Source organism: Hemicordylus capensis, chromosome 5, assembly GCF_027244095.1.
Source record: "Hemicordylus capensis ecotype Gifberg chromosome 5, rHemCap1.1.pri, whole genome shotgun sequence".
Lineage (NCBI taxonomy): Eukaryota > Metazoa > Chordata > Lepidosauria > Squamata > Cordylidae > Hemicordylus > Hemicordylus capensis.
In genome coordinates this window covers 175,571,697-175,587,713 of record NC_069661.1, presented here as the reverse complement: position 1 = coordinate 175,587,713, position 16,017 = coordinate 175,571,697, and the positions used below count along the sequence as shown (strand labels likewise).

Genomic DNA, 16,017 nt, shown 5'->3' with positions numbered 1-16,017 from the left:
TATAAACAAATCGGGGGGGGGGATCACAGCAGGTAGTGGATGTAATGCAGCTTAAATTCTACTAATGGCTTTTAATGGAGAGGAAGCAAAACCTGGCAAGCATTATGGATTTCCCTCCACTATGGAAATAACTTCTTTGCCATACTACAAATAATCTGGTCTCTTATTGTGTTTTCATTAGATGTAATGCATATTTAATAATATCTTTTCACCTTTGAAAGGAAAAAGATAGCTTGGCAATAATGAAATAGCAGTCTGCCGAGGTTTTTATTTTTTTTTTAACAGCCTTAGTAGCTGAGCAAAGAGACATCTTTTAGAATGGCGATTCTCTAATATTTAGCAGGGAGAGAGCAACTGTTCCTATCGAGCCCCAGCACAACATCCCTCCAGTGGCTGTTGCTGGTGTCTACCTTATGTTTGTTTTTAGACTGTAAGCTCTTTGGGGACAGGAAGTCATCTTTTATTATATTTTATTATTTATATTTATATTTTATTATTTTTCTGTGTAAACTGCTTTGAAAACATTTGTTGAAAAGCAGTATATAAATATTATTTGTAGTAGTACTTTATAATGTCTTGACAAGTCACTTCAGTTATTTAGCTATTCACAACAGTTATTTCCAAAGTTCTGAGCTCATAGATATTGATGTTTTACAGTAAATATTAGGGTTTTTAAAACAAAACAAAACAAAACAAAACAAAAACAAAACTGAATAGCACTTGTCCTACCAGAAACAAACCACATTGAAAATAAGTTGAAATAAAATGTTATCAGCCCCAACAAATACTTACCTTTCTAGGAAGCATTTTCCATTTCAGATGAGTGGCTAAATGCCAATCAATGCTAAGCGCATTTACTTAGAAGTACAGCCCACTGATTTCAATGGGAAGAATAACTTCCAACATAAGTATGGCTGAGATGACTGTTTGCCGCTGATCATGAAAATGTACTGTATTGAAATTAACTTTTTCCCAACACTTCTTGAGTTCCATTCATTTTGATTGCTTTTGCTTGCTCTCATTCTCATTTGACTTTAGCTACCCTGAGCAACCTCATGTAGTCACATTAGATTGGCTATTTATCAGAGTCTTCATTATTATTTATTATTAAAAAATTTATACCGCCATTCCAAAAGGCTCAGGGCGATTTACATTAAAACACCATTAAAATCAATTAACAATTAAAACATAAATTATAATACTGCATAAAATAATTAACAATTAAAACATCATAAAATAATCAAGTGATCCTTGATCGGCTGCCATCACCCAAGAGATGCCATGAGACAATGTCACTCAGTCATGTGAATCCCACCTCAGTGACATCATGCAGCCAAATCTGGCTATGTTGCATCATGATTTTATCCATTAATCAAATCCCATCCATGACTGTCTGGTGTTATCTGGAAATTTTGGATAAGTTTATCTTGGAGTTTGGTTAAGGTGCTTTTATCCAGTGACTCCAACTGCTGTGTTATGTACTGGGTTTCCCACAATGGTAACATGACCTGGCAGTCAGAGATCCATTTATTATACAAAGAAAAGGTTAAAGGGTTCGTTATTTATCTGTGCTTGGGGTACACCCTATTAAAGATGTTATGGATTCTTTTCAGCCTGTTCAGCCTGAAAATGTGGACAAGATCCTTGGATCACTGAATTCATCTACCTGCCCTTCTAGGCTAATAAAAGTTGCCAAGGGAGGACTGACTGATTGGGTGCAGGGGCGTTAACTCATCAGTGGCAGAGGGCATGGTGCCATCCTGCCTTAAAATGGCAGTTCTTTGCCCCCTGCTAAAGAAGTCCTCCCTAATTTGATAATTACCAACCAGCCTCGAATCTCCCTTTTTTCAGCAAGATGTTCAATCGTGCGGTGATGATTCAACCCCAGAGTTTCCTGGAAGAGACTGATTACTTGAATCATTTTCAATCGGGTTCCATCCAGGCCTGGTTTTGGTACTGAATCGGCCTTGGTCACTCTAGTGGGTGACCCCTTGCCAGGGGGAGTGCATCCCTCTTGATACTGCTGGACCTGTCAGCAGCTTTCAGTACCATCGATGATGGTATCCTTCTGGGCCAGGCATGAATGGGACTAGGGGGCATTGTTTTGCAGTGGTTCCCCTCCGTTCCAGGGAAGTTCCAGAAGGTGGTGCTGGGATACTTCTACTCAAAGCCTTGGCCTTTGGCTTGGCTCCCATGGTTTTAAACATCTACATGAAACCACTTGCAGAGGTTGTTCAGAGATTTGGGGTGGGGTATCATCATTATGCAGATGACACCCAGCTTTACAGAGGCTGTGACAGTCCTGAAACAGTGTCTGGATCGAGGTTTGAACTGGATGATGGCTAACATGCTGAAATTAAATCTGGAGAAGACAGGTTCTCCTGGTTAGGAGATCTGCTGGACTGGGAGTGGGTCATCAGCCTATCCTGGATGGAGTTGCACACCCTCTGAAAGAGCAGGTTCGCAACTTGGGAGTGCTGTTGGTTTTGCTCTTGGATACCCAAGCAGTGACAGTAGCCAGGTGTGCTTTTGTCCAGCTTTGGCTTGTGCACCAGCTGCATCCATTCCTGGGTCAAGCTCACCTTGCCAGTGATTCATGTCCTTATCACCTCAAGGTTAGATTACTGTAACATGCTTTACATGGGGCTGCCATTGAAGACCATCCACAAGTTGCAGCTAGTGCAGAATTCAGCAGCAAAGGTTCTGGCTCAGCTCATATCACTGCTGCCAATGCAGCTACACTGGCTGACAGTTTTTCCCCAGGGGCAATTCAAGGTGCTGGTTTTGACCTTTAAAGCCCTCAACAGGTTAGGCCAAGATACCTAAAGGACTGCCTATTCCACAGAGCTCTGCCCATGAGACCACACAGAGAAGCTCTCCTGCCTGTTCCACTACCTTCTGAAGCTCGGCTGTCAGGAATGCATGAATGAGCTTTCTCAGTAGTGACCCCAGGTCTCTGGAACTCCTAGCCCCTTGATCTCAGGCTTTCCCCCTCCCTGTTTAATTTTAAACAAATGTTGAAGACCTTTTTTATTTCAGCTGGCCTTTTTTATTTCAGGGTACTTTGTATTTATTTCTTTGTGATTGCCCTGTTTTAATGTCTGCCTTATCTTGGACTTCTATGATTTTAGAGACTGTTTTACTCTGGTTTTGAAATTAATTTTATTGTAAGCTGCCATGAATTCACTTATGAAGAATTGCAGCATGTAAATCATTCATAAATATATGAAAATATGCACTTACATTGTATGCTTTTAGATATAATTCACTTCCTATACGACTCACTCTCTTCTGGGCCTTGGAGCATTCACTACCTTATTAAGTTCTGAAATGTTTTGTGCTGCATAAGCTACAATTGTTAGAGCAAGAGTATGTGTATTCTTCATAACACAGCCTATACATAAACCCAGTGAAGAGCCAAATGGACAGTTCTGAACAAGAAAAATGAAGACTTCATGGTTGCATAATATTTTTAATATATATTTTCTTCATCCAAATATGATTTGACCTCTAAGCATTATGCTGGTCTAAGACCATAATAAAGATTTGCTGTTGTTGTTGACAACCTCTTAGCATTTACACATGCTCCCAACAGATTTTTGGAGGACTGTACTATATGGAAAAACCTACTCACTGGGCAGGGTCATGACCAGTGTTCTCTCTAACAGGGATTCCCAGATGTTGTTGACTACAACTCCTAAAATCCCCAAGAAAAAGCCATTGCAGCTGGGGATTCTGGGAGTTGTAGTCAACACCATCTGGGAATTGTGCTAGAAGGAAAACTGGTCATGACTAAGTCCCATAGTATTAGGCCTGAAGTTGATCATGCTTCATTTATTACAATGGTCCTTGGTCATGATTAACTTTGCTAGATCCTGCCCTATAGCTTTCAGGTGTGTAAGTGGGGGGAAATGAATCAAAACCAAAAGATGTACACCATTGTACTGACCACCATATAAATTTACATCCTATGACATGCTTTTGATATCTCCTTATGAAAAAAGGAGTATCCATCTATGTCCTCAAATCAGTTCAACCAAAAGGTTCAGTGACCCAGACTCAAAAGATAACTACAAACAATAAAAAAGGGGAAAGGCAGAACAATTCTGTTGTCCAAATAAATGAAAGAAGGCGTGAAGTAACAACATTTTTGCATTCTTCCTTGAACATGGCAGCACTACCTGATTGGTCGATTCTCTTTACTATCAAAGAGTGAGAAGATTACTTCGAGTTCTTCTCCCAGATTGGAACACATCAGGCTCTTCATCTGGACAAAGAGATGGTGGCTGCTTGCTGGGACAGGTGTGTCTTTCTTTCGATGACGGTGCTCCATCTAGGTATGATCATCAGCAAAAGAAAAACTCAGGCAGTTTACAGTTATTTATTTTATTAAATAAAATACACTGTGAGTAATGTGGAAATTAATGCTGAATATCTGATCTGTCATCTGGGATTAAATTAAAAGATACTGAGGGTGCTTTGACATTTGCTCAGGAATTCCAACTAGTGAGGGTTTTGACTGATTTTGAGTGAAAGTAAGGCTAAATTTTATTGTTCCACTAAATGCTCTTTTTGCCCTACAAAACCTACCTGAAAAATGTCGGTAATTTTCATCTATTTTCTTTTGACATAATATTGAAAGGACTGCCTTTTTGGCTGGTCTTGGTAGCCAACCATGGTTTCCAGTAAGGAATTAGATTCAGCTTTCACAAAGCAATATAAGTGTGTTCTTTTTAAACCTGAGCCCAGCAATGTGTTTTACAAGGGAACAACAACAGACAGTGTATACTTGTAGTAACTCTTCCCCTCCAATCCATGACACTGAAATTAAACCATGGTATAATACAACTTTGCACTATTTTTGAAAGAAGCAATTAGTCTCCCTGTATTGCCAGCAGATTTTTTGAAAGCACATTATTTATCTAGTGGAGTATCCTAAAGTTTTTTACTTTGGCTATTACTAGACCCTCAAATACAGGATACTGACCTTGTGCATTAAGTAATTATCTTTTACCTGTCATTTCCTATTGAGCACTAAAGCCTAAATTCTTCTATATATCAATCATGCTCAACTATATTCCCAGCAAATGTGACTACTTAGAATATAAAGCACTGGTCTGCTAAATGTCCACATCGTTGATGAGAAACAACAAAAATCTTGACCACTGAAAGAGTTAAGGGCCAGTTCCCATGATACATATAATCTGAACAGGCCCACAGGCATATCCCAAGGCATCTTACTCTTTACATATTCTGATTTTAAAGTGTGACATACTCATATTATCTCACTTTAAAAAATAGGTTCTACAGAAATGATAAATAAGCATTAGTAATTTGCTGAGAGATGTATTTGAGAGTTCCCTTGGCAGAGTATTTGGATTTCGTGATGTTAAGTAACCATAGCATAACATACATTCTGCTGAATTTAGACAACTTTGCTACTAAGTCTTACTCTAGTAAGAACATTCCCTGTAATTGCCTAGGCCTTACAATTGCCCCAAAGCAATTAATTTTCATCTGGCATTATCCAATCTTAGCATTATGAACAGCAGATATGCAGGGATTTATATTTCTTTTTAAATATGTTATGGCTGCAATCCAGTTACTCCAAAATACTCACAAGAAGTCCTTGCACAAGGGGGCTTCTCTCTCATGAGCAGGAAAATTTAGCACTGGCAAGGAAAATCCCTGTGATCAGTGAATTTTGCTTTTCCTTTCTTTATGCTATGTTCCAAACACTATGTTCACAATATCCCTGTGTTTGCCTTAAGAATGGTTATGAGTGCTGAGGAGGGAAAAAACGGTTTGGGCTGGTCCTGGCCTGTACACATACTAGTTGGATTAACGGAAATGCTGTAATGAATGAAATAACCATATTTGGGTTATTCCTTTTGCACACGGTTACACAAACAGTTAATATGTTGCCGTATTTAATGAAACTGTGAACTAGTTCTCTGACTGGCCACTGAGGCTATGCTCTGTGATTGAACTAAACTACGTCTACTGAGGTTGTTTGCCTAATGACATCAGTTTTACTATATCAGCAACTGCAGCTTCCTTTTCCAGTTTTCTACATTTTAGGGAGTTCCCGATGTTAAACAAATAAAGAGAAGAGTCTTGTGGAAGAGTCTTGTGGAAGAGTCTTGTGGAAGAGTCTGGTCTTGTGGTAGCAAGCATGACTTGTTCCCTTAAGCTAAGCAGGGTCTACCCTGGTTGCATACGAAAGGGAAACTAGAAGTGTGAGCACTGTAAGAAATTCCCCTCAGGGGATGGAGCCGCTCTGGGAAGAGCATCTAAGCTCCAAGTTCCTTCCCCGGCATCTCCAAGATAGGGCTGAGAGAGATTCTTGCCTGCAACCTTGGAGAAGCCACTGCCAGTCTGTGTAGACAACACTGAGCAAGACGGACCAATGGTCTGACTCAGTACATGGCAGTTTCCTATGTTCCTATCTTCTCTGATTTCCCAGCAAATGGTGTAAAGGTCTCCACTAATTGAACTGATCATAGGTGGGATTTTTATCAAGTCAGTGCCCGAGCCATAGCAAAATGAAGCTAGGAAAATTTGTGCACAAGAGGGAAGAGCTTGAGGTCACTCGAGTGTATTCCCATAGCTCAGATGCAATAATTTAACCTAGTTAACAGCTGAGTTCTTGTTTAGTCTGTCACAAGCTTGTGTGAACAAAAAAAGACTCTGTGGAAAGCACACAGCTATTTCAGTTAACGTAGAGGACTGAAGTAAAGTGAGAATGAGTGGACTAAGTACCTACCAGTCTATACAGCTCTGTAATACTGATTTCCTCTGGATCCACCATCGCATATTCCTTTCTTGGAACCAAGTCTAGTCCCAATTGTCTACAAGTGAATATGAAAACAGTCTGATTAGTGAAAAACATTTGCAAGATCCAGGAGAGAAACTTTAAAACAAAACACATCCTAAGAAACCACAATTTGATGCAATTCATCTTTATCCATTAAAATACTTCAAAACTGAGAGCAACAGAAAATAATGTGTAATATGCATTTTGCATATAATTGTAAAATATAGTCCAGCACAATATTTCCAGAAGCAGTAATAATATGTAGCATTTTTAAATTGTTCAGAGCACTTAACATTTGTTATCTTGTTGTAATCCTTAGAACAAAGAGCGTACACAATTGTTTTCAAATCTAGTAGTGATATTTCTCTTATAAAGAAAACACTGATTTGAAAAAGCTGAAAAAATATCATGAGAACTTAAATTATAATCACAGGGCAATGGCAGAAGAAATAATAGAAAACATCTAGTAATAATTGACAGTGCGATTGTGATGACAATGAAACACAGGGGTTTTGGAAAAAATTAGCCTTTTATGTAGGATTCAAATGGTCATGCTTAGTTTCGATCAGTTGTACAAAAGAGAAGGAAGCATTCCTAATATTCTTGGAAGTCTTGCTGATTTAATGGGACTTACTTCCAGGTAAATATACATACCTGCAACTAACTCCCACTGAAGTTAGCATACTATTTTAATTTGAGCTTCACAGGCTAACCTCCATATATACAAGGGTTTGTATTTTTATCACAAAATGCACAATTCTAACTTTCCTCATAGTTTAGTTACTTGGTCATGACTACAGCTCTTTCTGCCTTTCAAGATACAGGCTACTTTGTCCATCAATAACCTTTTCTGATCTGGCTCTTGTTTTCCACAGTTTTACAATAAGTGGATCATGCATGAGTGGAAAACCAATCTACTCATAAATAGAGGGGATTGACTCCTCCCACCAGCTATAGCCCCTCAATCCATGGTGCTCACAGTTTTGGAGTCTCCCCTCCCAAAGGATTAGGTCCTGGAGTGTATGGGGGACTGCAATGAAAAGGCAGATGGGAATACTCCAGTGATTCTTTGATCCAATTCTAATTCTACAAGCAACTGGTGTAATGAAGAGTAAAAATGATCTCTTAGCAGATGGTGTAAACATGAGTAACTGACTTCTTTAATCTTGTGAAACTGCAGACACAGTTTAGTACCTTTGATTTGTAAATTATACAAGCAGCAGCTTTGATTTAGTAGATAATGTTTCTCCCAGGATTTTCTAGTTTCCTGCCACCTTGCATTCTGCCACCTTGCTGGTGGGGAAACCACTTATACAGAAAACAGAATGATGCAGAATCTGTGTAAATATTTCTACTGCCAAAACAACCTCAGTCTTACTTTCTTGAATTTATCTTCATCTTCTGCATCATTCGCTGTCATCCCTAACCCTGTGAAATATGACTACCTCACTCCTGCCATCATCAATATTCTATTACACATTCACTCTCTACCCACTCTCTAATATTTATTGAAGTTAAGAATTGATTACTCTGTGAAACCCTACCTAAAATTTTACTTGGAGAGACAAAAGTAACAGGAATATAGTAGGAATATAGTCTGCCTAGTTCCCAACACAGGCAAAAAGTAAAATACAATAAGATAAAGGGTAGAATAGAATAGGGGTTCTCAGATCCCCAGATGTTATATTACAACTCCCTTCATTCTCAGCAAAAATGGCTGAAGGCCAAGTTAGAGAGACCCTGACATAGGAGCAATTGGTTCTGTCAGTTTTCTTGCTGAAAACCAATATCCACTAAGAATTAAGAATGAGTGGGCCAATCCCCCCCCCACCCCAGAGTTGCTGACCTCCTAAAGCTCTTATTGACTTTAATGGCAACTTCTTACACTCAGTGCCAGGGAAATAAAATCACATGCAAAGAGCAACATGAAAATGCAATAGGTCCCAAGTTTGGATCTGAAGGCATGTGAGGCAGCAATCTCACTGAAGCTAAGCAGGTCTGGGTCTGGCCAGCACATGGATGGGGAACCCCATGTCCATCACCTTGAGTTCCAGCATAGAAGAAAGGTAAGGTATAAATGTAATAGATAAATACTACAAATCAGTAGGTGGCATAATATTGGCCCACCTCTCCTACGCTATAAGGTTCCGAAATCTAACCTCTATATGCGATTCATTCTCTAGCATATGCATCATTCAGCTACCAAGCAACTACAACTTAAAGTTCCACCTGATGGCACCTCTTGAAAAAGGACTGAGAGGAGCCTTGTGCCCCATCAGCCTGAATAAGAATGCAAGTGCCAATGTGCTTCAGTCCAGGTTACAATTTTCCTAGGTTATACTGAAATGACAGAAGCCCACTGTGTTTATTTCTTCCTACATGCGGCATGCCTAGAATAAAGATGAGCTGGTTGGCTTTTCAAACTCTGCAAGGCACTGTCAAGATCAGCAGGAGTTGTACCTGACAACGTTCAGATCACATTCAACATCAACACATAGCCCTATGAATTTTTCATTTTCCAAATGGGTGATAGCATTATGCATTTAGAAACAGCAAACTGAAAAGCTTTGATATGGATGTGTTTAGCAAAAAGAAAAAGAAAAGCTTGTTTGCTATAAAAATTGTAACATGACATTGATTTACTCAGTGTTCTCAAACAAATATTCAGATGAGAGAAAAGGCATGGGCTTTGAATGCTTTCTACCTGAGAGTTTTTTTCACTCGTTTATAAAATGACAGTGACTGTGCTCTGGTTTTATTCTGCCCAATGATATGAATGATACTGAATCTTGGTGAAAATATCTCAGCTAATATATTCAAAGTAATTAAACTCTTATGAGACTTATTTTAGTGGGATTACATGATGCTTCTAGAAAATGCTACTACAAAGGCTCACCTAGCATTATTGGGACCACTTCCCTTAAAGTCAATCCATGTAGCTGGGCAAGATTACATGAGTTAAAATATGATCTTGATAGGGGATCAGTCTGATGGGCAAGATCAATTAGCCCAGCCACATGGCTATAATAGTTACACACTTTCTCCAGTGGCATGAGAAGAACCTCCCTCATCATCAGGAAGTGATTGGAGGGAGCCAAGGTGGTAGACGATAGGCAGGATCCTGGGAATAGTAAAAAGTTTGACTCACACAGTGGGGCTTTGTTGACTCCGGAGGGTCAGGGGAGTCTGCAGAACAGCATGGGATATAGGGCTGTGGTAGGGGAGGGGATCCAAGAACCTGCCTTGCATGAATCAAAGTGTCTTCTTGTGCAAGGGGCATGCCGGATCCTACCTATTTACTTTCCAAGGCCAGCCATACACAAATTTGGCCTTCTTGTGTTGAGTCAGTCTACTCTTCAGGTTGTAAACTGTTTGTATGGAGCAAAACACCACTTGGATGAATTAGTTTCTGCTTAGCATGTTATGATCCAAGTAACTGGCATGAAAGAAAGAAAGAAAGAAAGAAAGAAAGAAAGAAAGAAAGAAAGAAAGAAAGAAAGAAAGAAAGAAAGAAAGAAAGGTGTGCTAGTCTCCGTCATCTTTTACTCACTCATTGCCCCAGTCCAAGCGAGCAGTGATGTGCCGTTTGACATCCTTCATCCTATCATGGGTGAGATGGCCCACTAGTACCTGCCGTCGAAGGTCTAGGATTTCATTCATTATGTGCCACAGTCGATGAAAGAGATCCCCTTCATTTCTCTGTCAAACACATAATCAGATTCTTAGACTGCCAAAGCAATTAAGTTTGGTTCTGATGGCTTTTAATACACTGGTTCTAGAAATTAAGGAGTACAAAAGAGATAAACAAGACCAAGCTTTGCTGGTCTGGATGAAGTAACCTTTGAACTTGTACTATCAAAGGTGGCCCAAGAAAAGCTTACCTACATTCACATTTCTCAACTACTGCCACATTTCTTAACTAGTGTAAAGGGATGCTCTGCTTTGGTAATGGATTTAATCCCATCCCCCCTATTTTTCTATAAGGGTAAAACAATGCCTGCCATCAGCAAAGACCCTTTCCTGATTTGCCCTGCCTTCCCAATTTCGCTCCTCATTAATCTACATTTAGATGGACCAAGCTGGTAAACAGAATATAAGTTGCCTGAAGATTTACAGTACCTGTGATGAATAAAAATATCTCATCTCATAGTAAGCAAGTTCACTTCAAAAGGCCTGTAACATGTAACACCATGTACTAGTCTGCCTACTTTCTGCCCAACAGCCAGTTCTAATATACTATTATTTATGGACATACATGATCACAACCTACATACATTTTGATCAGGGCCGATATCATTCCTAGGATTATAGAAGGTGGTACGGTAAGGATAACAATATATGGCACAAAACCAAAGGTTTCTCATGACTGGACCAGCTGGCTTCCAATCCTTGATTCAGACATTCACCATTGCAGCGCAGCCAATGCAGCCAATGGAAAAGTTTTGAGATCATGCATGTCTACTGCCATGCCTTGGACAGTCCTTGTGAATATAAACACAGTTTGCCCAGTTTCCACTTTCTTTCCACTTTCTTATGGGATGAATAAGGAATTGGGTGTTTATATGTATGCCCATGCATCTGTATGTCTTGGCTTACATGCAACTTCCTCTGCAGTGGCAGCCCCATGTGATTAAGATGCTTGATTCCCAACTTTTTCTGCACATAGGCTGATACTAGCAAATGATTCACAGCCATTCAAGGTGGCAAGAGATTCCAAGGTCTATTACCCAAGCAAAAAATACTAGTGCCACTCACTTATGGATGGATATCAATTTTTTCAAGCCACCAATCCTAATACATGGTTGTGGTTTTTTGTTTTGTTTTGGGTAGAAAATTTAATTTTACTTTAAGAAAAGTTAATCTAACTGATCTAATGTACCATTTATGGCTTTTAGGAAGAATTCAAGGTCAATCTTTCTGCTACTTTTGTACATCAAAGTGGGCTTTCCCCCCCTAAATAACACATCTTCCGAAAGCTTTATCTCAAATCAAAGTCCAGAGATGCAAGCCATTTTCAGAAGCTCAAGTTGTAAAGTTTTTCTGGTCTGTCTTCCCATTCTGTTCCTATCTAGAATTAATTCAACTGACTGCAACCTTAAGTTATTTGCATCCTTATTTAGTTTCTTACATATGCAGCTGAAACTAATGTTTCTATGTTCTTTTTGTTGTTACTATTTATATATATGCTTTAATACAGTGAGGTCAGTTCATGGGGAAGCTACCTTGCATTTGCTGGCCTCTTTCTTGAACAACCACCCCATATGCAAATGTATGCTGTATGCGTGGTTCTCAATGAATTGCTCACATCAAGCAACTAATGTTTTGCTAACAATTCTGGGAGCTAAATTCAGAATGCACTTGCAATGCACAATGCATGATCTCCACAAGCTACACCAATCAGCACTCTGGGGCATCTGGATTACACTTTACATGGGCTTGGTAAGTAAGTGTGTTTGTTTTTGTTTTGCATTTTTAAAGGGGTTTTTCTCCTTTGAAAATAGTGGGACATGATCTGGAGTGGGAACATCAAGGCTGGGAGGGGGGAAGAGCTAAGTTTAAAACCACTCTCCTGCCAGAGTCCTAATCTACAGAGGGCCCTGATCAATTTAATCTTTAAAAAAATGCTTGCTTGCAAACCATGTGTGGTTTGAGGCTTCATTCCACTTTCCCCCTCTCACACCAATAAGCAAATCAGCATTGTCAAAGCTGAAAGCACTGACCACAAAGGTTTTGGCAGCAGTTTTCTTATTGTAACCCTCATGTTAACTACCCAAAGTACTTCCTAAACTCAGGCTAGTTTACAAAAGCAGTTTGGAGATTTCCTTTGGGGCAGCTGTTGAATGAGAAGTTCCATTGGGAAGAGGATGAAAGTATGCATCAGTTAGCCTAGAACTCTCAGGGCCGGTGCTAGTGGTTCTGCAACCTATAAATCGGCACCCTCCTGCAACATATAAATCGGTGCCTCCTCCCTCATCAGTATTATTGGCAGGCTATACCCCCCCTTTCCTCCAAACTCCATTACGAACTCTGAGTTTTTTCACACGATGCTACTATTTTTCCTAGCAAGGCAGAAGCAAAGCTCAAACCTAAACCTAAAAAGGAGCACATACATTGCAAAGAATGATTTCGTTTTTGAAAGAGGTTCAATTCATACTTGGGAGTTTATTCACTGAGACACACAACTTTACAACATTATTCTATTGTTATGATAGGTGGTGCTCCTTCCAGACAGTATTTACTTCATCAAAGTAAGTAAATTTGTAGGGACTGAAAAAGGAGCTTATTTATAAGTTCCCATATTTAATATTTTGATTATTGATACCTATTTTGATGCTGTACAGTTTTACCAGTGGACTTAAACAACTTCCCTGCAAGCAAAGTTAAATTATTTAGGGCTCTTGGGTTTACCAAAAAAAAGGGGGGGCACCCAAGGGAGGAAATTACAGAGGTTTACAAAATGTACATTATGTAGATAATGTGAATAGAGAGATGCTTTTCTCCCTCTCTCATATTACTAAAAATGGAGAATCAGGATAGTCAAAAGAAAGCACTTCTTCACATAATCTGTAATTGAACTGTGGAATTTGCTGCCATAGGATATGGTGATGACCACTTTGTTTAGATGGCTTTAATAGAGAATTAACAAATACTCTGAGTAATATCACTGGTGGAGGAGAGGATTTGATATGGAAGAACTGAGGCAATGGCAGGCAGGAGGGAATCCTCTGGGGAAGGAAGAATCCCCTGCAAAGAAGCTTGTGAGATTTCAGCAAGGAGACAACTAGAATGGAGGAGAGAGAAGGATTTGCAGAAACAGGAATGGAGGAACCTAATATAGTTAGGGTAGCGGGAGGAGAAGATGGATTTGTTGTTGTGCAACAACAGCAGGGCCAAATTACAGAGAGATGGGACCAGCAGCCATGGGAAAGAGTTGAGTCCAGCCAGGCAGGAGAATGCTCAGTAGTTTTATTTATTTTTTTAGCATATTTCTATACCGCCCAAAACTCATGTTCTCTGGGCAGTTTACAAGACAATAAGAATAACCAATAAAAAGATTTCAACAATTAAAATTTAAAAAGTTAAAACTATTAAAACACAATTAAAACAATATCTAATTAAAAGCCTGGGTGAACAAATGTGTCTTGACTGCCCTTTTAAAAGTTGTAAGAGATAAGGAAGCTCTTATTTCAGCAGGAAGTGTGTTCCAAAGCCTCGGGGCAGCAATGGAGAAGGCCTGTCCCTGAGTTGCCACCAGACGAGCCAGTGGCAACTGCAGATGAACCTCTCCAGATGATCTCAATGGGCAGTGTGGTTCATAGCAAAGAAGACGTTCTCTTAAATACCCAGGGCCCAAGCAATGATGGATGCTTGCTGCCGCTCGGTTTTATTTTCTTCGTGAAGGGGCCGGAACATACACACACATCCCCCCCCCGCTTGAGTAGCCCCACCCCATGCCCCAAGAGGGCGTCCCTCGCTCATTCCAGCCCTCCCATTCCCATTGCTCTTCTGCCATTCAAGAGGGCAGCCTCTGGTGATGTGCAGCTGAGCGCCGGTGAGAGAGACAGATGGACGGGTGGGCAGGCACACTGACAAGAGCCTGATCTTGCCTCGCAAGAGTGATGCAGTGGCAGAGAACAGGTGACAGGGAAAAGGCAGCACAGTGGGGGGATGGGAGCAGCATGCAACCCCCCAACGTGGGCACAACCCTGCAGTGCGGTCCACAGTTACTGTGTTGCACCAGCCCTAAGAACTCTGGACTGATGCTTAAACTAAAAAGGTACATGTAGTGTGGTCAAGACATCCAGAGTGACAGTGAGAGCATTTCAGCAAAGAGTGTATTTATTTTCAACATTTCTAGGCCACTTTTTAGTAGAAATCCCAAAGTGTACAATGTACAATGTCATAAACTCGTCAAAACAATGAGCTACACTGCTGCTTTGGGGATTGTGACTGGTATTCCCAGTGAAAGAGAACACAGAGGAGAACTAATGAATGAAAAAACCAAGCTTAAGTCATTCTGATTAATTAAAAGATAATGTATGTCCCAGTTAAGTTTTTAAAAAACACCACAGTGAAAATAAAGAAGAGAAAACTCATCAATACAAAGACAGGGCATTTATTGCCATTTAAAATAATACTTAGATTAGATTTAAAATAAAGCTATTTTGCTTATTATATTAGAGGAAACTACAGATTGTTTGTAAATTAGGTCCCAGAACAGTCATATAGTTCATTTACCACATAAAGTTGCTTCCACATTGTCCCCCAATCTCTTAAAGTTGATGTCATCTCTGTAATAACTGAGTCTTCTGTTGGAATAACCATTTCAAATTGCCTGTTACAGTGCAAGAGAGAAATGGTATTAACTTCTTAAGTCACATTATTAAGCATTTATAAAAAAACAAATCTTTAACAAAAAGATACTAAAGATCAAAACATCACAAACATGGGTTGGAATTAGTGAGCCTATATGGAATGTCCTTCAGCTTACCATTCTACCTTTTGAAATCATCAGCAAAGACAAAGGAACTAATCCATGGAACAGCCTATAATGTGCAGAATTTACAGAAAGTGGTCCTGTAGGTTCAAACATCTTATGAATCAGTTTGGTCAGGGAAATGCTTGACTAACAAGCAGAAGGTTGCCGGTCGAATACCTGCTGGTATGTTTCCCAGACTATAGGGAACACCTATATCGGGCAGCAGTGATATAGGAAGATGCTGAAAGGCATCATCTCATACTGCACAGGAAAAGGCAATGGTAAACCCCTCCTGTAGTCTACCAAAGAAAACCACAGGGCTCTGTGGGCACCAGGAGTTGAAACCGACTCGATGGCACACTTTACCTTTACTTTACCTTACTTTCTAGAAACATCAAGCGTTGTTCTGATTCATGGGCTCTGCTATGAATTTTTATCAATACAATCAACCTTCCCTCTTAATAGTATTCCAGAGCTGACCAACTGCAATCTACTCAGTCATTCGGTATCAAGAATAAGAATGATTATAATTTAAAATATCAATCCCCAGTAACACCTTCACTCCAAAAAAGATGACCATTGGTCTGATGTTACAAGTGCGACAAAAAATCCTGTGGCATGGTAAAGATTTATATTTATTGGTCCAGGACAATAAATGGACCAATACCAGGACACAAGCTGCCTATTTTTCTAACTATGGTTACAAGTTCAGGCATGAGCC

General features: G+C 39.8%; 1 protein-coding gene across 6 annotated transcripts in view; it reads right to left on the bottom strand.

Moving 5' to 3' along the window:
* DOCK4 (dedicator of cytokinesis 4) overlaps positions 1-16,017 on the bottom strand; it is a 391,842-nt gene that overhangs the window by 214,240 nt on the left and 161,585 nt on the right. For all 6 annotated transcript variants that reach the window (XM_053253855.1, XM_053253858.1, XM_053253861.1 and 3 more), the window contains exons 5-8: positions 15,056-15,152; positions 10,368-10,516; positions 6,767-6,851; positions 4,182-4,333 (exon numbers count right to left, since the gene is read on the bottom strand). In XM_053253855.1, coding sequence (XP_053109830.1) covers positions 4,182-4,333; positions 6,767-6,851; positions 10,368-10,516; positions 15,056-15,152 — 483 coding nt within the window. The remainder of the gene's footprint in view (positions 1-4,181; positions 4,334-6,766; positions 6,852-10,367; positions 10,517-15,055; positions 15,153-16,017) is intronic.